Source organism: Magallana gigas, chromosome 2, assembly GCF_963853765.1.
Source record: "Magallana gigas chromosome 2, xbMagGiga1.1, whole genome shotgun sequence".
NCBI classification, from domain to species: Eukaryota; Metazoa; Mollusca; class Bivalvia; order Ostreida; family Ostreidae; genus Magallana; species Magallana gigas.
Window position 1 is genome coordinate 58551635 of NC_088854.1, and position 25787 is coordinate 58577421.

Here is a 25787-nt window from a genome sequence, read left to right on the forward strand (position 1 = left end):
TTTGGGGCTTGATGGAATTCACTGGCATGGTTTTACTCTTATTTGGACTAATATTACAGTTGTTGTTACAGACCGATGGAACACAGTAGCATGTACAGACTATGGACCATACCTATGTCATGATTATCTTTTTAGCAGAACAACAGTATTATGGGGGACTGTAGCTGTAAACTAATAGAACATACTCGCATAAGGGGGCTTTGGAATGTACTAATGTCATCTTTGTGGTTGTAAACTTGATGTAGAATGATGGGATGTACTAGTATGGGCGGATAATAGACTATACTAGTATCAATTCTCTTGTTGTAGGCTGATAGAACGAACCAGAATAGGCAAACTGCGCAGTTATACTGTAATATATTTTTAAAATCATGATATAATTTTTCTTTTGTTGTTGTAGACTGATGGAGCGAACCAGCATGGACCATCGGCGCTCCCGGACCATGCCCAGCTGGTTCGAGGATAACAGGTCGTCTTACCAGCACCACGCGGACTATCTAAAGAAGCTCTCCACTCTACGGGAGGAACTTATTCTACAGGAACAAAACCACCTAGCCAACGCACTAGACAGGTTGCGCATGCGTCAGTATGGTAAAGACAATGCGCTTGCGCGGAGTAGGCCGAAGGAGTACCCGCCGGACACCCGTCGATCTCTTGTGACCACCATTGAACATTTCCAGAAAATGAGACCAAAGAAATCTCCTCCACATATATCCCCGCTAGAGGGAAAACAGATCCTAGAACCACAAACTTACAAACTGTCCAGAAGTCCACAGCTTTCAGACAAGGCTATGGCGTCCCAGCGATTGCTGGATGACAATATACGATCAAATCTCCAGAGGATACCGCAAACAATCGTCCAGCCGACATCGAGTATCCCTAACATAGGACGCAAGTCAATCGCAAAGAGCAAAGAACTGGTGTTGGATGGTTCCCCGATCCACAAACGGCGGCCCGTACCGTCACGAGAGGGCAGAGATCAACCAGAAGTCAATCCATTCAAGGCCGTTTACAAGGGTAATAACGGAGCGCGTCTACGGCGACTAGTGAGACCAGACTCTGATGAGCTGGACTTGCGTGCTCACGCAATTAAGTTTGAAAGTTTAAGTGATAAAGACAGAATAAATTTGGACAAACTGAAGGAGTTATACTGCATATACTATCTTCCCACGAATACACCTACAAACGCTTCAGACGACGAGGATTCGTTCGATTTACCGGAGGACAGACTGGGGCAGGAACCCGTCAGCTTTCAGCACGACAAAAAGAAACGTTTGACTATGTTAGAGGGTAAAGCCAGATTATCCCATCCTGAGGGAGGAGGGGACATGTCTCCGCGGAAACATCCGGTAGAACAAAACATCAATAGATTTTCGGACGACCTGACGTTAAACGGTCAGGGATTCCGAGACTATGACGTCACGCCGCCGGTGGAGGGAGAGGGGTTTTCTATATATGGCGATACAATATCTCATCCCCAGAGGAAACAAATCGTCGTAGACATGCCATCCATTGTTTTTAATAATGCTACGCCGGTGCATGACGAGTCCGAGGTTTTGGAGCGGAAGCGCCGATCCGTGCTGCGTAAGACGTTTAAACAGAACGAGATCCGACAGCGAGAACTACGCAATCTCATCGATGACGTACGAGAATTGAACAAGCGCAGTGACGAACTCAATGAGTCGATTAAGTCCGCATCGGACTAAAACTAAGTGAAATTGGCTGGACTATGTTTTCCACTATGCCAGACAAATCACGTTACCAAATAACTATGTTTAGCAATGCCATGCTTCATCTAGTCATTCCAAAGTTGCATTACATTTATTTATTTATGATTTTTGTACATTCATATGAAAAATGAATTTCCTGACTTTTAATATCCGTAATAAAATGCTTAGAATACTTGTAGAGTATCAAAAAACAAAACTTATTAATAGGAAAAAGAGGATAGGTAAGAAACAGTCCAGAATCAAACAGAGCAAGGATTGCATACAGATTTGGAAGGCAAAAAATCCAGAGACGAGAAATTTGATAATTATAATTAACCATCAGCAACAAAAAGGAGAATGCTTTCAATAGTTAGGCTTTTGTTATTTAGATAATCATACTAAACGATTTCAGTATATGATATATAATGTTGAGAACAACTATATACTGTATGTAAAAGAATGACTCGGTTTAGATTTGCTTTACACGTCGTTCGACTGAAGAGAAAAACCTAATGTTGGCGACAGTCATTAACTTTAATGGGTATTTCTTATGAATATAGGGAATACAACTAGAAATGCAACGTCATTGCAGCGACGAGCATAAAACTACCGCAATACCGAACCTGACACAACAATGAAAGTCTGGTAAATTAAACCTTCATCAGAAATTGAAAGCTTCGGGACTTTCACCTTTAGGAACATCTCTATAAACCTTTGAATAAAGTCAGTGAGGCCAGCCATTATCCCGCATTAAGAGCTTGATATAATCAGTTTAAATCCCAGCTATCAATTCCAATATAACAGGATAATTATACTAAGAGTCTTCTTATATCTAGCAATATAAACATACATTGAACAATGTAACAGAGAACTCCATCTTCCGGCCTTCATATTTTATTTCTCCCCTGACAGAAGAGAACTAATGGCCAGGAATCCGCTGTTAACCAAGAGGTGTAAGCCAGTCACAAGGGAGTTCTTTTGTATACTTACTACCATTGATGCAAATTGTGATAATCATTTATTAATCAAACAGTTTAACACAAATTTTGCTTTAAAACAGAATATGAAATTGACATTGAACTGTGCTCGCGGTACTTAAACGGGATTTGTTTTGGAGGAGGACAAATATGGGAGTCTTACCGTACTTAAATATGAAACATGGACGGTACAAAGTTTGATCAGGGAAGTATGGAACGCCTGGACTGTCTTATTATGGCAAAAATAAATTCGTTATCTGCTTACATCGTTATGTGGTGTGCTTTCATCATTACGTGATGTGCTTAAATCATTATACGGTGTGCTTATATCATTATGTGGTGTGTTTTTATCGTTATGTAGTGTGCTTCTATCATTATGTAGTGTGCTTATATCATTATGCGTTGTGCTTTAATCATTATGCAGTGTGCTTTTATTATTATGCAGTGTGCATATATTATTACGTGTTGTGCTTTTATCGTAATGTAGTGTATTTATATCATTATGTAGTGTGCTTATTCCTTTATGTGGTGTGCTATTGTCATATTTTGGTGTGACTATATCATCATGTGGTGTGCTTACATGTATGTCATTTTGTGGTGCACTTTCGTCATTGTGGGGTGTACATTTGGCATTATTTGCTGTGCTTTGATTATTACATATAGTGCATCTATTTTTGCGTATATGATGTACGTTTTGCATTATTTGAAAATAAAGATTAGTAGTCTTTGGAAATTAGACATGGAAACTATTCTAGAAAAACTCGGATTGGGCTCTTTAACAAGAAAGTTTCAAGAAGAAAAGGTAACACCTGATATTGTATCAAAACTCTCAAAAGTTGAAATGCAAATTTTAGGAGTTGCTGATAGATCAGCCATGATGAAATTGAGAGTGGCTTGTATTCACCATGGAAGCAATCTTTTGATACAAAGAAATTCTGGGTACTTGATACCAGAAGATGTGTTGGACTTTTTGCTGGAATCTAAGTTCAAAATCATTGAAATTTCTCAAATGTTAAATGTGTCAGAGAGCACAATATACAGAAGGATGAGACGATGCAATCTTTCTGTATCAAAATATAACGATATATTAGATCATGAGCTGGATCAAATAGTTTCTGAAATTGCTACAGAGTTCCCGAAATGTGGAGAAACAATGGTCAGAGAAATTCTTCGGCAAAAAGGTGTCCAGGTAAGAGAAATTCCTCTTTTTTCAATATTTAAATTTGCAAATATGCTTTTTGATATGAATCTAACACTGAAAAAAAAAGTTCACTATTTTATATTTACATTTTGCAAATGTTTCCTTACACGAACCAATGACATTTTAACATGATTTCGCTACCTTCAAAGCCCGAATGAATCAACAAAGAAAGCTTTTGTATTAAACAAAATCCACTTATATATATATTAATGTTTACATTTTTAACTGTCTTTGTCTGTGATAACATTACGAATCAATTTTGAACCCCAAAACCCAATAACTTCACAAAACATGAATGACACAAATGGGCGTGTCTTATAGCATAATCGAAAAACGGTATTGTAATACATAGCATGTGCTACATAAAAAATAGTGGTTTTAAAATAATGTTGTTTTAAAGTGTACAAATTGGAAATAATATAAATATAAGTAATACGGAATCATTCTTTGAATATTATGAGGTGATAATTTCGGTCGGAGCGTAGTCAAATCCATCATAAAGCCCTGGGCTTTATTGGATTTGACCACGCCCCGACCGAAATTATCACCTCATAATACTCAAAGAATGATTCCTTATTCCTTGAATAATTGTACGACATGATCTGGAACAGCTGTACATACCAATTCTTTTAATCTTCGAATTCTGTTTCATATCATGTTAAACAATTGGATGTTTTTAAAACAGGTAACAAGAGCAAGACTGCGAGAGAGCTTACATAGAACAAATGGGGATAACATAAAAAGCAGGATAAAAGGAAGATTACAAAGAAGAGTTTACAATGTCGAAGGTGTCAATCATCTTTGGCATATAGATACAAACCACAAATTGATCAGATGGAATTTCATAATCGTTGGTGGTATCGATGGCTTCAGTAGGTTTGTCACATTCCTTAACTGTACAGACAACAATAAGTCTGAAACAATTTTCAGTTGTTTCCAAAGTGCTACTCGAAGCTATGGCTTGCCTTTAAGAGTTCGCTCTGATAAAGGACTTGAGAACAAAGCTGTCGCTGAATATATGGTCAGAACTCGAGGACCAAACAGAGGAAGCATGATAACTGGAAAAAGTGTCCACAACCAAAGAATTGAGAGGCTGTGGAGGGATGTGTATGAAGGAGTTCTCTGCTACTACTATGAACTTTTTTACTATATGGAAGACGTACAACTGCTTGATATTTTGAATGACATACATATGTTTTGTTTACATTATGTGTATCTGAAAAAGATAGACGAAAAGCTTCAAATATGGAAAGAAGCATGGGCTAATCATAGATTACGCACTGTTAAGACCTCGCCATTGCATTTGTTTGCAGCCGGCATTATCAATAATCCAATTGATGTTTTAGATTTAGATTGGGAACAGTATGGTATTGAAGATAATACTGATGTTCAATATCTTCACAATGTTAATCCCAGGCCTGTGTTTGATCCGCCTTCATATGCAGTAACAAATGACACTCTACAAGAATTGCAACAACATTGTCCATTTAATTGGCATTCTGCTAACTATGGAATTGATATTTTCCAAAAGGCTGTGGAAATTGTCGAAAGAAACAACAGCTTAACAATATGATATACAATGTAAATTCACTTGCCACTGTCTGCAAGACTAGTGTATCTTTTTTCCTAATCTGCTTGGCCCATTGACTAAGAATGACCAGATTTTTATCATGACAAAAAAGGGCTATTTAGTTACCATTCATGACTCTACTACAATGACTCTTCATGATGGTCAATAAAATTAGTAAGATGAACAAAGATTTGAGATTTGTTTTTATTATACTGCTTTTTGATAGAAAAAAATGTCATTCCTTCTTGGTTTGAAAAAATAAACATAGGTAATCAAACTTTACATAGCTCACCGAGATGAAGGGTCACCTTTATGAGATCGCCTTTATTATATCATACGAAAATGTATAATGTCATCATACAATATGATATTTTATTATGTGATACTCTTCTGTATCACGTATATTGTATCAGATGATTTTTATTGTTTGGTATCAAACGATAGAATTTAAAATACATTGCATTATATTAGGCATGCCAAAGCAAAGGGCCGTAACTCGATCTTCTCTATTTTTTATATGTCTCTGACGTCATGCGTATTTTAGGCATGAGGGTTGTTGTCTTTTACGGCTTACAACTCGAAGAAAACGTACGATATATTCCGAATGTTAAAGGAACCAGTTTACGAAATGATCCAAGCGCATGCCTTTCTCTCTACTTCTGGAGAAACACGTGTTTTTATCAAAGAAAAATAAGCTGAAAGAGAGCGGTAAGTGTGTTTTGTCTTTTTAAATGCAAAGGCAACCTTTTAACTATGATAGGTAAAATATATCATACTTTATGTCGTTAATTATTATAAGAAATGATGAAAGAATGCACGACAATATGTATATTTTGTCGAAATAATATGTGGTGTGTTGATAGCCTCGTTTCCGTTCAAAAATGGCGGCTCCCATATTTCACACTGATTTTCACCTTTTATTTCATTTTCAAAGATATATAGCGTAGTTTATGCTTGTATTTAAAGTTATTTTGAAACCATATTATTGAAATTGTTCTTATTACGGATTATCTTCGATCAGATAATAAGATTTTAACGTTAATTTCGATATGTCAACAGAGGAAATTCGAAATGTATATTGAATTGATTATGGTAGGCGATTTACATATTGTAATGGCATTCATTTACTACTTTCAACAGATCAAGAGTATGTCAAAGAGTTCTCATCTTTGTGAGGTACTTGAAAGGCAAAGAGCGGGGTTTTGTGTTCCTAAACTTTCCTTTGTCAGGAAAATTTTGGATGGCCGTTTAGCCAGCAAAACATGTTCAGATAATGCCAGAAAATTACTGAGCATTTTTGACAAATTTGTTAAAGAGATTTATGATGATAACAACTATCTAAAAGCTAGAGATATTTTTGAAATAAAGGTAGAAGACTACCTGTATCAGGAAACAGAGTTCATTGAAACTTTGATAGAAGATATCACGGACGAAATTTTTTTCAAACGTGAAAAGAAACTCATTGGACTATTAGATATCCCAAGCAGCATTTTTGAAATAAATAGGGCTTTAATTGAAAATCGAGGAGGAAAAATGACAATTCTGGATGACTGTAATGATATCTGTTAAATAACACCCCCCCCCCCCCCAAAAAAAATGCCACTCATAACCAATAAAGATGCCGTAAACATGTTTGAAAAAATGAAAAATGACAATGTTCCTCTATGTAAAATTGACCAAATTTTTAAAGACTATATAGGAGAAAATGAAATTATTAATGCAGATGCTTTAGTAAGGAAATTAAGACGCACAAATGAAAACTTAAAGAAAAAAAAGGGGAAATACAGAACCGATTTTGAAGCTTTAAATTTTGAAATTCCTGTAGGGACAGTAACACGAGGTGTTAAAAAGCCAATTATGGCACAATTCGAGTCTGAAGCAGTTAATTTAACATTGATGTCTTTGAGCAACACATTAAAAGAACAAAATGAAAAAATTAAGCATAGAGAACTTCTCTGTGAAGAAGAAATAGAGGCGTCAAAACATTTACAGCAAAATAAATTAAAAGAAATAACAGAAAAAGAAAAAAAAAGAAAAAAAGAGGTTGATGAATGGAAAGCAAAAACAAGAAAACTTAGGTATGAGAATTTACTACTAATGAGAAAAAGAAAACGAGATGAATTAAAAATAAAAACGGCTAAAAAGTATCAAAAACTGGAGAGAGATTGCTCATATTTGCTTACAAAAGAAAAAGAAAGATGTAAGGAATTGTTGTCTGAATATAAAACTATGCAGACTGAGCTTACAAAACTACAATCTGTTCCTCACGAGACAAAACCAGAGGGTAATGATGACTCTGCAAAAGAATTATTGAAGTTGAAAAGTGATATAAAAGCACTGGAACAGGAAAGAGATTATTTGTTGAATTTATTGGATGATGATGTTGAAATGAAAATATTTGATGAAGATTCTGGATCATACACCCCCAAGGTTAGAGAATGTATAATGAAATTGACCTCTCTTAATGTTGCCACTAAAAACATCCCATCAGTTATTGAAAGCGTTTTAAAGTTAGGAAACAAAGTAGCTAATAAATTGCCATCAAGACAAACAGTAGACAACATTGTGTGTGAAAAGGTAGCAATCGGACAAAAACACATTGGTGTGAAACTGGGACAACAGAAAAACCTTTGTTTGTATGGAGATGAAACGAGAAAGAAAGGCAAGACTTACCAAACATTCCTTGCAAGCAATGAAGAAAAAGAGGTCTTTTGCCTGGGACTAAGAGACATGCATAATAAAGCAGCCTCAACAACACTGGACACTTTCAAAGAAATTCTCAACGACATATCATCTGCTTGTGAGGAAATGATAATCAATGAAGATGTATCAGTTGGTCATACAATCATAAGCAACATCCAAAGTTTCATGTCTGATAGGGCTAAAGTAAACATATCATTCACAGAACTTTTGCAGCAGTATAAATCGGAAATTTTGTCTATTGTTAAAAAGGACTGGGAAGTACTCAGTAATGAACAAAAACTCATGTGCAGCAAAGTTAATAACTTCTTTTGTGCACTTCATCTACTTGTAAATATGGCAGAGTGCACATCACCTATTCTCAAAAAGTTTGAAGATGAACAAGGAAATTCTGAATCTAATGTTGTTGAAGATCCTGAAACTGACCAGGAAAGTGAATGTTATTTTTCAAAAAGCGAGGCTAAAACATTAACTTTAATGAGATGTTGCTCAAAATGTTTCTCTTGTGGAGGCGATGAGAAATGTGGTGCATTTGCAGAATTCAAAGTTTATTGCAGTTCAAGGGATAAAAAAGTATTATTTATTCCATTCCGGGGAAACAGGTTCAATGTAATCTTTTTTATTGCTGAGGTAGTTTACTACCACAGAGAGACAATCAGTACATTTCTAAACAATGTTCATGGAGTTACAAACAATCTGCACAAGATAATTGCTCATTTAATTAAGAATCCAGTTTTCCTTGCTGCCTGCAAGGTGTTGGGATTAATATCAAAATTGATAACTGCACCGTTTTGGAGAATTATTGAAAAGAACCTCAATATTTTAGATCTTAACACATATTTTGAAAGCCTTACTGTATACCTTGAAAGACAGAGCACAGATGCATCAGGATTTGTGAATGGAGATGAGTACCCATTTGAAGAGAGTTTAATTGTTAAAGACAAACTTTATGAAGAACTAGTGAAACCAAATGATGAATTTGATCATATTGCTATTCAGCTTGCCCAATTGCTGTTTTGTGGCTTCCATAAACTTGTTTCTGGCGCCTTAAGAGAACATTTACCTGGAGGAGCATACAATAACCCTTCTGATAAACTCAAAGATCAAAGCAAATCTGTTGTTCCACACAATAAAATGAGTGAGAGAGTGTTTGGAATGTTAGACAACTTTATAAGTTTTCGCCCAAACGCATCAACCATAACAAATGAGGCATTCATCATGTTTTCATTTAACAAAACATCCAAATGGTTAGATTCTTTACCAGATCAAGAAAAACACGAGATGATAAGTAAGGGTATTTCGGAAGGAAGGGAGCTTAGAGCACAATTTAAAGAGCGGTGCCATGATATTGTTTTAAAGCGAAGACAGCTTTTAGAAGAAAAAAAGGTTGCTCTTGCTAAAAAGGAGCAAAATTTACTTGCACAGCGGGAAAAACAAACAAATGAAATAGCATATTATGGGCTTTGGCAGTCGAGGGAAAGAGTTGATGCAGCACTTGGTGAGATTGAGAAGGAGAATGAGAAAAGGAAAGCACTTGAGGCTCAACTTCGATTTAGACAAAAGATGTTGAAGCAAAAACATGAAAACAAAGAGGTATTTAAGTTTAGCTCTAAAGGTAAAAAGCATCCTATTTCTGTATTGAGAGAAAACTTGCTGAAGCTTATAGATGCTGCTTATCATGGCCCAGATACTGAACCACAAAGAATTAGGACTCCATTATTGGTTGGGAAAAGGGTTAAACATAGATTTTCAAATGGCAATTACATAGGAAGGGTTATAAGTGTTGTGCCAGGTTTTGTGAACTTCTATAACATTGTGTATGATAATGATGTGGCAGAAGATGGAATTACAAAGTGTGTGTACACTTACAAACTTTTGGATGATTATAAAAAGGGTGATTTAGAGATTATACCAGAGGTATCAGTTGAATGTATGGCATTTCGGTTGTTTTTCTGTTGTTGAAAGTTTTGGAAAAGACCTTTACAGTTGTGAACTTCATACTTCATGGAATACTAAAATTTTATTTCTTTTTTACTAAAAAACATTTTGTTTTTAATTATTTATCATATGTACTATTGAAAACTGATAGAAGTTGCAGGCTTGTCTTCTTTGTTTTGTTCTTATAGTTGTGGGTTGTTTTTTTTTTCAATTCAGACTTCACATTTCTATATTGGTGCTAGTATTAATAATACACTGTATGATAATTATGAGAATTGCATTTACTCTTCATCACTGAAAATAAAACTTAAACATTTCAATTTATTAAAGCAATACATTTCATCAGTCCATTAATCATACAATTTGTTAAAAATTTAAAATATCTTACAAAATTTACTTTTGCTTGGTTTCAGACATGTTAGCAGAGATTTCATGGTTCCCGAGTTAAGACTTCTGTATACTGTTCTGATTCATTTCTAAACAGGTAATTATGTATTAGTAAATAGTATTACTGAGATATCTTGTTTATTTATTCATTTTATTGATATGCAAATATCACATAAATTAATATTTTTTTAATTCTATTTACAGACATTGCATGGGGGCCAGAGATCTAGCTGATCGACCAAAATAAACTAACAATTTTCATTTCATTGTTAATTATAATTAATAAAATTGTATGTTTAATGAAAATTTCACACTGGACATTGTTCTTTTATCAATTCTCTTGAGTTTTGTGTTAACAAAAAAAAAATTTCAGTGGTTTAAAGGTATGAAAATGGAGGTGACATTTTATATGTAAAAATTCAATTGTATATGTTAAAAGTGCAAACTTCAAAAATATTTTAAAAATATATAATGTTGGAATTTTTCAAAAACAATGAATTTTTAAGCTTAATAGCAGGTAACAGAATTGAAATATACAAAGATTTTAATCTCATAATACCATTTTAAAATTGGCTTGGCATGCCTAATTATATTATATACTTGTAAAATATCAAACAATCTGATACAATCATATAATAACAGATCATATTATACAATTTCATAATGATAAAATACAAAACTGAATCATATTATACCAAAAAGTTATGTTATATGATAAAATATTCATAATATGATTAAATACCATTGTGTGTGCACATATATATATATATATACACATTGTATATATATATATATATATATATATATATATATATATATATATATATATATATAAGAGAGAAATAAACAGCAATTTAAAATGTTCACCGGATACGAAGTTGGTTGGTCACGTGATCAAATCCTGTGAAGCCTGACATATTCTAATATGATATTTTAAGTCTATAAAGTATTTAAGTAGGTTAAGATGTACCATCCATGCAAGTTTGGTGAAGGTAGGACAAGTAATGACTTAGATATAGGAGCTGCACCAAAAACATTAAACAACGTAGTCAGGTGTGTAGCATAAGCTCCCCCCAACACCCCCCCCCCCCCCCCCCCCCCCACACTTCGTCTTGGTGAGCTAAAAATCAGAAATGTACAGGAAACAATTTGACAAACATGTCATCAGTACAAAACTTTAAGATATTTAACTTTTTGCTGATATTCCTTTAACAAAATATACATTTACCACACAAACTTTCATTTAAGTCAATGTTTAGAAATCCTGATAAAGTTTCTATTCAAAACAAGAAGTTCATGAGCAAACTTATGAGACAGTTCATACAAATCTTAAAGTATATCTATTCAAAACAAGAATTCCAAGAACCAACTTTAACATGACACAGTCCAAGGACCAACTTAACATGACACAGTCCAATGACATACTTAACATGACACAGTCCAAGGACCAACTTAACATGACAAGAGTTCATACAAATATTAAAGTTTCTATTTGAAACAAAAAGTCAGAGGACCAACTTTATCATGACAGAGTTCAAAACAGATATTAAAGTATCTATTCAAAACAAGAAGTCCAAGGACAAACTTAACATTACACAGTCCAAGGACCAACTTAACATGACAAGAGTTCATACAAATAGTAAAGTTTCTATTTGAAACAAAAAGTCCGAGGACCAACTTTATCATGACAGAGTTCATACAAATATTTAAGTTTCTATTCAAAACAAGAAGTCTAAGAACCAATTTTAACATGACACAGTCCAAGGACAAACTTTAACATGACACAGTTCATACAAATATTAATGTTTTTATTAAAATTAAAACTGTAAAAATGGGCTTGGGGTGGGGTTCAAGAATCTGAGGAATCTCAACTTATCTATACCTTAGCGGCAGGGATCAAAATTGCAAAATTTTGGTAATTTTAAAGAGACCTGCATGCCTTTAATAATCAAGCTTTTATAATATTCAGTTTCATTTTTTATGTGGAAGGCTATAAAACAAGTAATCTTTGAAAATGAACAAGATATCCGTGAACCAATGCTCACTAGTAATACCCCCGATCTGATGTGTATATGCAAAAAAAGAAAAGTCAACATTTAACAGAAAGTTGACTTATGATAAAAAACTAATTCACTCCATATGGCATGCCTAAACAAACTTGAATGTCTTAATATTTCACGCATCTGCGATGAATACCGGAAGTTGCTGAGAAATCTTTGACAAAAATAAAATTTACCGGTGGGCTAAACGTATACACAAAGTCATCATTTAACAGGAAATTGATGTCCAATTGGTACAAAAACGAATTCCATCATATAACATGCCTTATCAAAGCCTGTGTTAAGGTTAAGCATCTGCAATGAAAAGTTGCTGTGTAATCTTTGAGGAAAATTTGTTTGAAAATTTTGGCTTAAAATAAAAAATGTTGTCATTTAACAGGAAGTTGATGTAAGATTGGTACAAAACTAGATCCCAACATATGGCATGCCTAAACAAATAGTGCGTTAAAATTTCAAGCCCCTGCAATGAATAGTTGCTGAGAAAAATGCAACCGAAATTTCTGTTATAGACAGACTGAAGGACAAACAGACAGACAGACACACAAGGGTAAAACAGTATACCCCCTCTCCTACAGAGAGTGTGTATAAAAAGTTGCCATGGACAGGCGGACAACATTGCGTGGTCTGAAAAGCTCACTTAATCATTGTAAACCAAAGTACGAATTGCAAAACGCAAAGTCAAAAAAGTTGAACAGTGCATCTTCTGTTGGCTCCTCATTTACAGGTATGGTTAATTGCATTTTGTTGATGCATGTATTTCCTGTTGGCAGGAATGATTGTCTTTCGACAAATTCCATTGTTGGCTGAATCTGGTAACCAAGTGGTGGTTCCTCTTCTGATCCAGTGCAAAACCGAAGAATTTTTGCAAGAGTAACATCCCCACGTCTACCACCTAAAAAACAAGAACATGGGTTTTGTTATTTACAAAATTCTAATAAAATGAAATTTATTTCCTACTGGAAAGCAGTTAAATAACTGTAAATAACTGCACCATACAACAATAACTAGTATGATAAAGATAACACCATACAGTGCTAATGACTACAGACGCAAGACAACTTTAGATGAGAAAAGCTGCTTTAAGGCTACAGCTCAGTAGAGCAAAACAAAGTAGATATTATTGAAATAGTGAACATCTCAAATGGTCCCACTCAAATACATAATGTAATAGAGAAAAGGATGATAAGACTTGAAGAGAATTTTGATTTTTTTCTATAAATCCCTATGTAAAATACAAACCCCCATTGTGGCCCCACCCTACCCCTGGGGGTCACAATTTGAACAAACTTGAATCTACACTTGGGTACATGATGATGCTTCCATACAAGTTTCAGCTTTTTTGCATATAATTCTGCCATGACCTTAACCTTAGACCTAGAAACATGGTTTAAGGTAATTGCACATCCTCTACCCAAAGGCTTTCTGTGGATGAAGTATAAGTAAGATTTGGCCAAGGGGAGAGATGATATGCTCCCAACAAGAGATCTCTGATGGATGGAAGGGCGAAGTGATCACTGTAGGGTGCCTACAGACCTGGGACCTAATAACTTACCTTAAAGGCAGTTGAAGTTCAACATTAAAGAGATCACAAGCTTGTCTTTTAAAAAGATTGGTAAGCTAGTGCTGTAGCCATAATAAAACACAAAAGAAGACTTCTAAACCATTGGTTTAATTTTTTGAATCGATTAAATATTAGTAGGAATGCACTGTAGTTGTGTTTTGGGTGGGGTGGTGAATTTAGAGTGGGTTTGACATCGGCAATGGGATAACTCATTAACTGTGCTTTAATCATTCTGTATTTACTGAAAATACTTCCAATTTTCTGATAAAAAAAAATACGGGATCAGTAGAACCACTGGTACTGTTTTGGAGCAATCGTATATTCTCAGGCCTTTCAGACAAGCTCGGAAAAAATATCCGATGTTGTTTTCCAAGATTGAAGGTTGTTAAAAAAAGCTGTTTTTTTTTTTAAATTGTTTAATGTATTATAAGACCTAAGATACTGTTACTTTTTGGCATTTACATCAAAATACAAAATTTCAGAACATATGTAGATGATAAAAACGAAATTGACATGGTACAGTTTATCTACAGTAGTATTCCCACAATGCCCTACCTTGAAGTCGAGCATGCGTATTCCAGTAAAAGTTGCTAGCGCTCGAGAGCGACATGTATATATATGTTATATTCATGGTTTTACTAATACATGTATATTAACTGCAAACAGTTGCTTGTTTTTAACATTCTGACTGTATAGCGAACTACGTAGAAACGCTTAATAGGCGGCAACTCCAAAAAAGTTTCAACATAATGTTTTGACTGACCCTTGTCCAATCGGATCGTAGAAGGCGGAGTTGAGAGAGAGAGAAGGAGAGAGAGAGAGAGAGAATATGTTTAATGGGTAAATAAGAAAAGTTAGAAGTTCTGGAGTTAACACCTATTAAACGCTTCCATGTAGTTCACTGTAAATGAGTGCAAACACCGGTAGTAAATCAAACAAGGGCAAATATTTCCCCCTATACAATATACATGTACCAGTAATACATGTACTCCTACGGTACATCAAATATCTTGTATTTGTACTTACTTGCAGCCTCTCTCAAATATTTCACATATTTTGCATAAATTTTGCTTTCTTTTTGTCTTCTATTACTTCCTTCTGGAGAAAACTGTGGTTTAATTGTGCTTGTAAGCAGCTTTAATGTAATTTTCTATCGATCCCGAGGTGTAAAAAGATGGATAAATGTTGGAAGATGACAAGCCAGCTGTTAAAAACAAGTGGAAGTGTAATGACAAACTGACCATTCAAAATAGCAAATACTTCTTAATGCTGAACACTGCTCATGAACAGGCACTTTCACACAGGTATATAAACTCTTCAATTTTGTTACAGCCGATTGCAAACCTGAAACTTGTGGCCGACGTGTAGTATTCATTTCATGGTCTTTGGGTTTTATGCAATTTCTTCTCATTTTATATGCGTATTCTGTTTGCAATAATGCATTGACCTGTTTATTTGATGCTGGTATTCTCTTGGCTTTAAAAAAGTGTGTAAAATTTCACCACGACCGATTAACACAGCACAGGTGAGACTTCTACAGTGAAATTTCTAAAAACTGTTAAGAGGTGTGCAGCTCATATAGGGGTTGTAGGGAAGCGGTGATGATGGAAAAATATGGCAAACAGTGCCTTTTTACGAGCGGTGTTCAGCTTTAAGTTTTACAAGCGGTGTTCAGCTTTAAGAATCCTCGCTACCCGTGGCTTCTACTTTTTATGACAGGACACCACAAAATGCGAATTTGACCCTTTGTGAAACTGTGTTATATAATTGCCAATTTTGTTATCCATCTCTATAGCACAATGGTTGCAGCTGCAAACTACTGCATGTTTTGTGTTTGAATACTGTAGGAAAATTTTTCCATGAATTTACTGAAATTTAGTGATAAATTTTTAAAGTTGGTTTTTCTCCCAAAATTAAAATGGCTTTCTGTCATTTTTGAGTCAAACACATGCTAGAAATCTATATTTTTAAGTAATTTAGGAGTTCAGTAAATCTGTGCAGAACTTTTCCCAAGGGTGTGGAGGACCCTTAAAAAACACTAGTTACTAATACATGTATATATAATTTTAACTTTTATGAGATCTTGAGCTGTGGCCATTTTCGAGTGAAAAATATTGTCCTTTAGAAGAAGAGCTCTTTAAAAAGATGTAAAAAAGTACCAGGTATTAAACAGTATTCACATTTTAATTTAAACAAGATATCTGTGAGCCAATGCTCACTAGTGATACCCCGCTCTGATGTGAATATGCAAAATAAGCAAAGTCGACATTTTACAGAAAGTTGGCATAGATCTGCGATAAATAGTTGCTGAGATAAATGCGACAGAAAGTTTTGTTATGGACGGACAGACAGAAGGACAGACAGACACACAAGGGTAAAACAGTATACCCCCTTCTCCTATGGAGCGGGGGTATAAATATATGGAATTTTATTTTCTTTCTAAGTTTATAGGCAAAAAGATAATGTGTGTGTGTGTGTGTGTGTGTGGACCAGGAGACATTTGGCTATATTTTGGAATAAAGGTCCATAAAATCATATGTTGATGAAATCCTAACAAACAATAAATTATTATCATCTTTCACTAAAATTAATACATCTAGTATCGTTTCCTCATTAAGCACAGCTCTTTCGTTATTCATTTATAACTGCCAAAATTACAGTTAGGCCTAACAAAAAAAAATAGTTTGTTTCCTCTTTCATGCTGAAAAAAAGTAGGGTCGGTCAGTCGGAATTTTTTTTTATTTTTTCAATTTTTTTTTTCCTTTAATATTAGAGTATCCATAAATGCCGGTTAGATACACTGACACTGCTGAATGGTATAAAATGAGAAATACTTTTAATATCATTTTTGACTATTAAGCTGGTCTTAAGAAAACACAAAAATGATATTTGCCGACGATGAGAGCATTATTAAAATCTACAACACATATGGAAACATACAGCCATTTTGAAACAAAATGTTTGAGTTACACTGATTTGAGAAGAGTAACTGCTTCAAGCGTTTTTGTGACCAAAATTTTGAGTAATTTTTTTCCAAATCGGATAAAAACGAAAATAAACGATTTTCCATCAAAAATCCTTCAAAAAAGTTTTGAGTCCGGGGGTAAAAGCTAGGGTCGGTCGGGAAAGCGGAAACCAACAATTTTTTTTCTTAGGCCTTACTGGTAAACACAATGAGATTATATCATTAGGGACGAGTGGTTTTGATTGTCAATCAATGTTACCTCATATAAACATAATGCATCCAGTCCTCTTCGTAAATCATGCACAAATGCCCTTGGTGAAGAATTGTTAAACACCTCCTCAACTAAACTGGCTGATAGCACTCTTGGCAAAGGTCCACTTTGGAGCATACTTAAAGCTTGAAAAAATGCAAACATACATCTTTTCACATTTCCAATCGACTGTCAAGCTGATTACAAGTTCAAAACAATTCACTATTGTTAAATATATATAAAAAAATATATATATACATGTATACTTCATATGATATAGGGAAAAAATTTGCCCCTGTTTAGTACTTTTGCCTCTTTCGCCCATGTAAAAAGTAAAATTAAGACTGCATGGGCAATTCAAATGTCTCAACTTTATTTTATATACATGTATCTCCTTCAAATAACAATGTTAACTGTTCTTAGGTGAATTCAAAACGGGCGAAACTGAATGCAAGTATATGTAAAGAAGGACAAAAATAAACATGGGGCAAAAATAATTCAGTATATGCTTTTTCTATGCACAAATTCAGAAATTTTTGTCTGCTATCATACATACCCCTCACTTTAGTCAACACATGTAATCTCTTACCCAATATCTTTCCAACTATTTCATAATTGTCTGAGTATTCCCGAACAGGATCAAAGTAATGTTCTTGTATCTGCCTCAATACCAATGTAAAAAATTCTCTGCGAGGCCCACCAAGGTCAACAGCATTCTGTAAACAAGATATATATGCATGTGGTTTTTTTATACATCTATGCTTAATTGTACACTACTGTAAAACTGGTAAAACGGTACGAATGTACCTAAATTCTAGAATAATGTTAATTTTACATATCATATGAAGGATTTCTATTTTCTATGAAGTATATTAATATTTTACAGTTGGGACCATAAGTTTTGTAAGCTATAAGTACATCTATTTGTAAAATTGCATCTAGACATTTATTAAAATCATGCACAGTGTAAAGGGGATTTGAAAACATTCAAATAAGCATAGGTAACATTATTGTGAAATATTAAATAGAGATAGAAGAGTCATTAAAATCCCCAGTAACAAAATAATAATTATCTTACTTCTTCATAAAATTGGACTTCCAATGTATTTCTGAGATCAACAATCTCTTTTATTTCAACAAATGCTGTCTCTAACAGGTTCTCTCTGTCCACCAAAATAAAATTGGTCGCTCCTTCTATTGTTCCACTTTCAGATTCTAGTTCCAGTTTTCTGCCTTTAATAATTTTATCTTGCGCAATTTTCAAAATTTCAATAGGATCCTCAATCTTTTTTTCTGAGCAAAATTTAATTATATTTGAAATAGTTTCATATTTCCATGAATCCGAATTTCCTGTTGATCCCACCAAGTCTGCATTAGGTTCCTGTATGTATGATTCTGTCCTAGCTTCCGTTCTCGACGTTTCCGCTGAGTTTTCTGCTGTTGATGCAATTGAACTGGATGGAATAACTGGTGGCTCTAAAACTGGTACTGTCTCATTGGATCTAGGTACTGGGATTGCAGAATTAGTTAATTGATCAGTATTATTTGTAGCTGTAAGGGCAGCATTATAAATGTCAAATTCAGGATCAGGGAGATCATCTGAATAATATTGAGATTCATGGGGCGAGGAGCACTCTATCACAATATTCATAATCTGATCTGAACAGAGTTCCTTTTCTCGCACACAAGTGTAAACATGGTCTCTGAGTTCATCTATTGGTATTATTTGTTCACAGTGACAACATTTTTCTGTAATGGTAGCAGAAGCTTCTGTTAACAAAGAATTGTCGGCCTCAAGAGACAATGCACGTTGTATGGGTCTGATGTAAAGTTTACTTTGACATCCCACAAAGGACTTCATAACTTCTGGGGTTCTTCTACAAGAAATAACTTCTAGGTTTCTACAATTACTTATACATCTCATTATTTCAAACCCACCACAGTCACTCAGCTTACTGAACCCATCCTCACCAATCAATTTCTGCTGAAATAGCTCCTCTGTATCATCTGCATTAAATTGGATCTTTTTGGAGCCAAGTCCCGCTTTAACTAGTGCAAGTTTTTCCTCTCTTGTTGGGACTTTCATCGCATCTGTTTCACTCAGACAAATAAATTCACAGGTCCATGTTCTTCTTTTCTTCTGCTTTTTAATTCTTCCTGATGTAGATGTACCCCTCACTGGTCTGAATAAAGCTCGTATTTCATGCTGGTTATGCTGATTGTTCTGAGATGGAAGTGATACTGTAAAAAGTGAAACATTGTTGTACAAAACAATTGAGATACTTTTTATTACATGTGTATATTAACCACATGTAGGGATTGGAACCCCAACCCCCCGCCGTCCCATTGATGATGAAGTGACCTTAACCCCATGCAGATCAGATGCATGAGTGGTAACATGTTGAATTTTTCACATAAATGACATACATGTATCTCAATGATCAATTTAAAATCGCTTTGTATACAGAACAATCAATATGTACCGGTAATGCTTATATTTATTGTTTAAAACTTTAAATCACACGTACTATAATAGTTTTATTAAGATTAAACACAGTTGAAACAATATATTTAAACCTATGTTTGTAAAAACTACAAGAGCAAAACCCTTTATTTTTAACCAAAAGTAAAATATACCCACTCTTCTAAATTTGTGAAATTTTAAGAAAATCTATCATCTGGTTCTTTTTATGGGCCATCTCAAAATACAGGTAAATTGAATAGGTCTGTATTAAAATAAAATTATCTAAATTGTACATACTACTGTGACATGCAGTCTGCCATAGTTGTGTAAATGAAATTAAACTTCTTTGTTGTTGTTTAGTGTCAATTATCGCGAATTTAAATGATTTTTAATCCAATGCCATTTATACTTTCAATTTGATAGAAAGGTTGATTTCCGGTGTGATCGTTTTTTGCCAAGTCATTCTTCAGTTTGGTTAAAAGAATATATTAATTTCAAGTCTGTGAGTATTGTAAAAACCAGGTACGTAGCATCGGGAGGGGGGGTGCCACTTTGGTTTTTCTGAAATTTACATACAAAAAAATGAATTAATATAGAGTTGCCCCCCCCCCCTTTTTATGGGACCATGTAAAAAATTGAATTGAAAATAAGGAAATAAAAAGTGAAATTAAAGTTAAGGTATACTTTGCTTGTCAAGATTTTTTGGATGAGTCTGCCCCCCCCCCCTTTCCAAAACAATGCTATATGCCTGTAAAACAGCTTAATTTTAATTAAATAGTTATTGAAATAAACCAGGGCACAGTCATGTATGAATTTTTTCTTCCTCATCGTGTGCAAGTCAACCTCCCATCCGAAAAACCCAAGCTGTAGCAGGGCAAGACCCATATTACAAAAGTTATGTCCATCTTTGGGGGTGGGGTGGGGCATGGGTTTCTAAATGTAGACTTGTAATTTAGAGGAATAAAATAGATTTAAAGAAATTTCAAAGGACGCCAAAATATTTGGTAGCACAAAGAAGGGAAATAATCGGAAAGATTGCCCCCCCCCCCCTTTGACCTTTTCGTTTGTCCAGCAAAGGGAAACAACTCAATCCACTTTCTATTTCTCAAAACATTTTCTACAATAAAATGTGTGAAAACCCGCAAGGTTTTTGGTCAAGCAATTGGTAAACATTAATCTATAGGTTAATATGTATGCTTCAAACTTCATTAATTAATTATAACTTTAAATCAAATTAATTCGTCTTCTAGACACGAGCACGTGAGCATACTTACTGCGTCTAAGCTCTTCCCTAAAACGTATCCTATCGCCGATCGTGGCGATTCCAAGCCTCGATAGATCTACATCGCTTAAACTTTTGCAAATATCAACGTTGTTTACATTTGCCTCCGCAAAGTTATTTGCTAAATTTGGGAGATCAATGTTTTTTAAAATTAGTTTAATGTCGTCCATTTTTCCAAATGACCCGGATAGTGTGACGTCATCACATCATCATAACGAAGTTTGCACACCACATAATGATGTTTGTACATAACAAAAGGATGTTTGTACATGACGTAATGAATAAAAAAGTACATCGCGTAAAGAAAAAAGCATATCGCATAATGATCTTTAAAAGTACATTCGGTAAAGACGGAACCACATCACATACTTAGAAAAGCACATGCCATAATGATATATGCACATGCCATAATGAAAACTGCACATCACATAAGGATGAATGCACATCACATACTGTCAAATTCACATCACATAATGCCAAATGCACATCACATAATACCAAATGCACACGCCATAATAATGAATGCACATCACATAATAGAAGGAGTACACCACATAATGATAAAAGCACACCACATAATGATACAAGGACATCACATAACGATTAAAGCACGCTACATAATAATATAAGCACATAACAAATTTATTTTTGCCATGATAAGACAGTCCAGGCGTTCCATAGGGAAGCATACTTTTTTTTCTTTTTTACAAAAAGCAATCGATCATTATTTACGGGTCAAACGGCTAGGATGAACTGAACCTGCTAACGGATGCCCCCCCCCCTTTTATTGCTTCCCCGATTTCCATGATAACACATTCGTAAAATCGTTGAAGGAACAGTTTCTTCATAGTTAAAATAAAAATGAATAGAATCGGTGATGACACTTTTTGGGATTTTTAAAAAGTTTATTTTAAAGTCGTTTTCTGTCATTGGCAAATTTCAACAGTCCAAAACTAGACAAGATTGAAAACTCATCACATAAGTGTAGAACAAATGAAGAACAATTATAAGGCTCGAGACACGATACGGAGTCTACATCAGCTAAGCACTTGCAAAAGTGTAGCCCTGTTCCAAATCGTTTTTTTTTCAGGAATAGTCAGACAGGGCTACATTACTGCAGCCAGGCTGTCGCTATTAGTACAAAGCTCAGTCTTTACACTTATTTTACAAACGATAGCTTAAACATTATAAAATTGCATACCTTGAGTGGCTATGAAATGTGACAGACATTGCCTGTAACATAGATTTAGGAATTAAGAGTTCAAAAACTCCTATGACAGTTATTAGGTTCCTGTATGTATGATTCTGTCCTAGCTTCCGTTCTCGACGTTTCCGCTGAGTTTTCTGCTGTTGATGCAATTGAACTGGATGGAATAACTGGTGGCTCTAAAACTGGTACTGTCTCATTGGATCTAGGTACTGGGATTGCAGAATTAGTTAATTGATCAGTATTATTTGTAGCTGTAAGGGCAGCATTATAAATGTCAAATTCAGGATCAGGGAGATCATCTGAATAATATTGAGATTCATGGGGCGAGGAGCACTCTATCACAATATTCATAATCTGATCTGAACAGAGTTCCTTTTCTCGCACACAAGTGTAAACATGGTCTCTGAGTTCATCTATTGGTATTATTTGTTCACAGTGACAACATTTTTCTGTAATGGTAGCAGAAGCTTCTGTTAACAAAGAATTGTCGGCCTCAAGAGACAATGCACGTTGTATGGGTCTGATGTAAAGTTTACTTTGACATCCCACAAAGGACTTCATAACTTCTGGGGTTCTTCTACAAGAAATAACTTCTAGGTTTCTACAATTACTTATACATCTCATTATTTCAAACCCACCACAGTCACTCAGCTTACTGAACCCATCCTCACCAATCAATTTCTGCTGAAATAGCTCCTCTGTATCATCTGCATTAAATTGGATCTTTTTGGAGCCAAGTCCCGCTTTAACTAGTGCAAGTTTTTCCTCTCTTGTTGGGACTTTCATCGCATCTGTTTCACTCAGACAAATAAATTCACAGGTCCATGTTCTTCTTTTCTTCTGCTTTTTAATTCTTCCTGATGTAGATGTACCCCTCACTGGTCTGAATAAAGCTCGTATTTCATGCTGGTTATGCTGATTGTTCTGAGATGGAAGTGATACTGTAAAAAGTGAAACATTGTTGTACAAAACAATTGAGATACTTTTTATTACATGTGTATATTAACCACATGTAGGGATTGGAACCCCAACCCCCCGCCGTCCCATTGATGATGAAGTGACCTTAACCCCATGCAGATCAGATGCATGAGTGGTAACATGTTGAATTTTTCACATAAATGACATACATGTATCTCAATGATCAATTTAAAATCGCTTTGTATACAGAACAATCAATATGTACCGGTAATGCTTATATTTATTGTTTAAAACTTTAAATCACACGTACTATAATAGTTTTATTAAGATTAAACACAGTTGAAACAATATATTTAAACCTATGTTTGTAAAAACTACAAGAGCAAAACCCTTTATTTTTAACCAAAAGTAAAATATACCCACTCTTCTAAATTTGTGAAATTTTAAGAAAATCTATCATCTGGTTCTTTTTATGGGCCATCTCAAAATACAGGTAAATTGAATAGGTCTGTATTAAAATAAAATTATCTAAATTGTACATACTACTGTGACATGCAGTCTGCCATAGTTGTGTAAATGAAATTAAACTTCTTTGTTGTTGTTTAGTGTCAATTATCGCGAATTTAAATGATTTTTAATCCAATGCCATTTATACTTTCAATTTGATAGAAAGGTTGATTTCCGGTGTGATCGTTTTTTGCCAAGTCATTCTTCAGTTTGGTTAAAAGAATATATTAATTTCAAGTCTGTGAGTATTGTAAAAACCAGGTACGTAGCATCGGGAGGGGGGGTGCCACTTTGGTTTTTCTGAAATTTACATACAAAAAAATGAATTAATATAGAGTTGCCCCCCCCCCCTTTTTATGGGACCATGTAAAAAATTGAATTGAAAATAAGGAAATAAAAAGTGAAATTAAAGTTAAGGTATACTTTGCTTGTCAAGATTTTTTGGATGAGTCTGCCCCCCCCCCCTTTCCAAAACAATGCTATATGCCTGTAAAACAGCTTAATTTTAATTAAATAGTTATTGAAATAAACCAGGGCACAGTCATGTATGAATTTTTTCTTCCTCATCGTGTGCAAGTCAACCTCCCATCCGAAAAACCCAAGCTGTAGCAGGGCAAGACCCATATTACAAAAGTTATGTCCATCTTTGGGGGTGGGGTGGGGCATGGGTTTCTAAATGTAGACTTGTAATTTAGAGGAATAAAATAGATTTAAAGAAATTTCAAAGGACGCCAAAATATTTGGTAGCACAAAGAAGGGAAATAATCGGAAAGATTGCCCCCCCCCCCCTTTGACCTTTTCGTTTGTCCAGCAAAGGGAAACAACTCAATCCACTTTCTATTTCTCAAAACATTTTCTACAATAAAATGTGTGAAAACCCGCAAGGTTTTTGGTCAAGCAATTGGTAAACATTAATCTATAGGTTAATATGTATGCTTCAAACTTCATTAATTAATTATAACTTTAAATCAAATTAATTCGTCTTCTAGACACGAGCACGTGAGCATACTTACTGCGTCTAAGCTCTTCCCTAAAACGTATCCTATCGCCGATCGTGGCGATTCCAAGCCTCGATAGATCTACATCGCTTAAACTTTTGCAAATATCAACGTTGTTTACATTTGCCTCCGCAAAGTTATTTGCTAAATTTGGGAGATCAATGTTTTTTAAAATTAGTTTAATGTCGTCCATTTTTCCAAATGACCCGGATAGTGTGACGTCATCACATCATCATAACGAAGTTTGCACACCACATAATGATGTTTGTACATAACAAAAGGATGTTTGTACATGACGTAATGAATAAAAAAGTACATCGCGTAAAGAAAAAAGCATATCGCATAATGATCTTTAAAAGTACATTCGGTAAAGACGGAACCACATCACATACTTAGAAAAGCACATGCCATAATGATATATGCACATGCCATAATGAAAACTGCACATCACATAAGGATGAATGCACATCACATACTGTCAAATTCACATCACATAATGCCAAATGCACATCACATAATACCAAATGCACACGCCATAATAATGAATGCACATCACATAATAGAAGGAGTACACCACATAATGATAAAAGCACACCACATAATGATACAAGGACATCACATAACGATTAAAGCACGCTACATAATAATATAAGCACATAACAAATTTATTTTTGCCATGATAAGACAGTCCAGGCGTTCCATAGGGAAGCATACTTTTTTTTCTTTTTTACAAAAAGCAATCGATCATTATTTACGGGTCAAACGGCTAGGATGAACTGAACCTGCTAACGGATGCCCCCCCCCCTTTTATTGCTTCCCCGATTTCCATGATAACACATTCGTAAAATCGTTGAAGGAACAGTTTCTTCATAGTTAAAATAAAAATGAATAGAATCGGTGATGACACTTTTTGGGATTTTTAAAAAGTTTATTTTAAAGTCGTTTTCTGTCATTGGCAAATTTCAACAGTCCAAAACTAGACAAGATTGAAAACTCATCACATAAGTGTAGAACAAATGAAGAACAATTATAAGGCTCGAGACACGATACGGAGTCTACATCAGCTAAGCACTTGCAAAAGTGTAGCCCT

The 25787-nt window shown here is 34.7% G+C and overlaps 4 protein-coding genes and 1 long non-coding RNA gene across 16 annotated transcripts in view; 3 read left to right on the plus strand and 2 right to left on the minus strand.

Moving 5' to 3' along the window:
* The window catches only part of LOC117681440 (uncharacterized), an 18894-nt gene extending 16986 nt beyond the window's left edge, over positions 1-1908 (plus strand). For all 10 annotated transcript variants that reach the window (XM_066077495.1, XM_034445920.2, XM_066077498.1 and 7 more), the window contains exon 2: positions 401-1908. In XM_066077495.1, coding sequence (XP_065933567.1) covers positions 401-1706 — 1306 coding nt within the window. In that variant the 3' untranslated portion in view covers positions 1707-1908. The remainder of the gene's footprint in view (positions 1-400) is intronic.
* Positions 1909-3023: 1115 nt separating this feature from the next.
* LOC136273197 (uncharacterized) lies at positions 3024-5775 on the plus strand. Its single transcript, XM_066077501.1, has 2 exons — positions 3024-3875; positions 4573-5775. The coding sequence occupies exons 1-2, from the start codon at positions 3210-3212 to the stop codon at positions 5458-5460; spliced, it is 1554 nt and encodes a 517-aa protein (XP_065933573.1). The 5' UTR covers positions 3024-3209; the 3' UTR covers positions 5461-5775.
* Positions 5776-5957: 182 nt separating this feature from the next.
* Positions 5958-10793, plus strand: LOC117689264 (uncharacterized). Its single transcript, XR_004601606.2, has 3 exons — positions 5958-6165; positions 10509-10579; positions 10687-10793. It is a non-coding gene; the product is annotated as an uncharacterized lncRNA (long non-coding RNA).
* Positions 10794-11284: 491 nt separating this feature from the next.
* LOC105323641 (uncharacterized) lies at positions 11285-21746 on the minus strand. Of its 3 annotated transcripts, XR_010711414.1 has the most exons (6): positions 21057-21746; positions 18397-19559; positions 17908-18034; positions 17328-17464; positions 15130-15307; positions 11285-13434 (listed from the first exon to the last, which is right to left on the minus strand). XR_010711414.1 is itself a non-coding variant. In XM_066077502.1 (5 exons), exons 1-5 carry the CDS (start codon positions 21232-21234, stop codon positions 13273-13275), a joined length of 1767 nt encoding a protein of 588 aa, XP_065933574.1. In that variant the 5' UTR covers positions 21235-21745; the 3' UTR covers positions 11285-13272. The 3 variants fall into 3 exon arrangements, 2 of the variants coding, with proteins under 2 accessions (XP_065933574.1, XP_065933575.1); XM_066077502.1 differs by lacking the exon at positions 15130-15307 and having other exon boundaries at positions 21057-21745; XM_066077503.1 differs by lacking the exons at positions 15130-15307; positions 21057-21746 and adding an exon at positions 20080-20435.
* A 579-nt stretch (positions 21747-22325) lies between these two features.
* On the minus strand, positions 22326-25402 carry LOC136271776 (uncharacterized). The gene is made up of 2 exons (XM_066072257.1): positions 24713-25402; positions 22326-23215 (listed from the first exon to the last, which is right to left on the minus strand). Exons 1-2 carry the CDS (start codon positions 24888-24890, stop codon positions 22326-22328), a joined length of 1068 nt encoding a protein of 355 aa, XP_065928329.1. The 5' UTR covers positions 24891-25402.
* Positions 25403-25787: the final 385 nt, after the last annotated feature.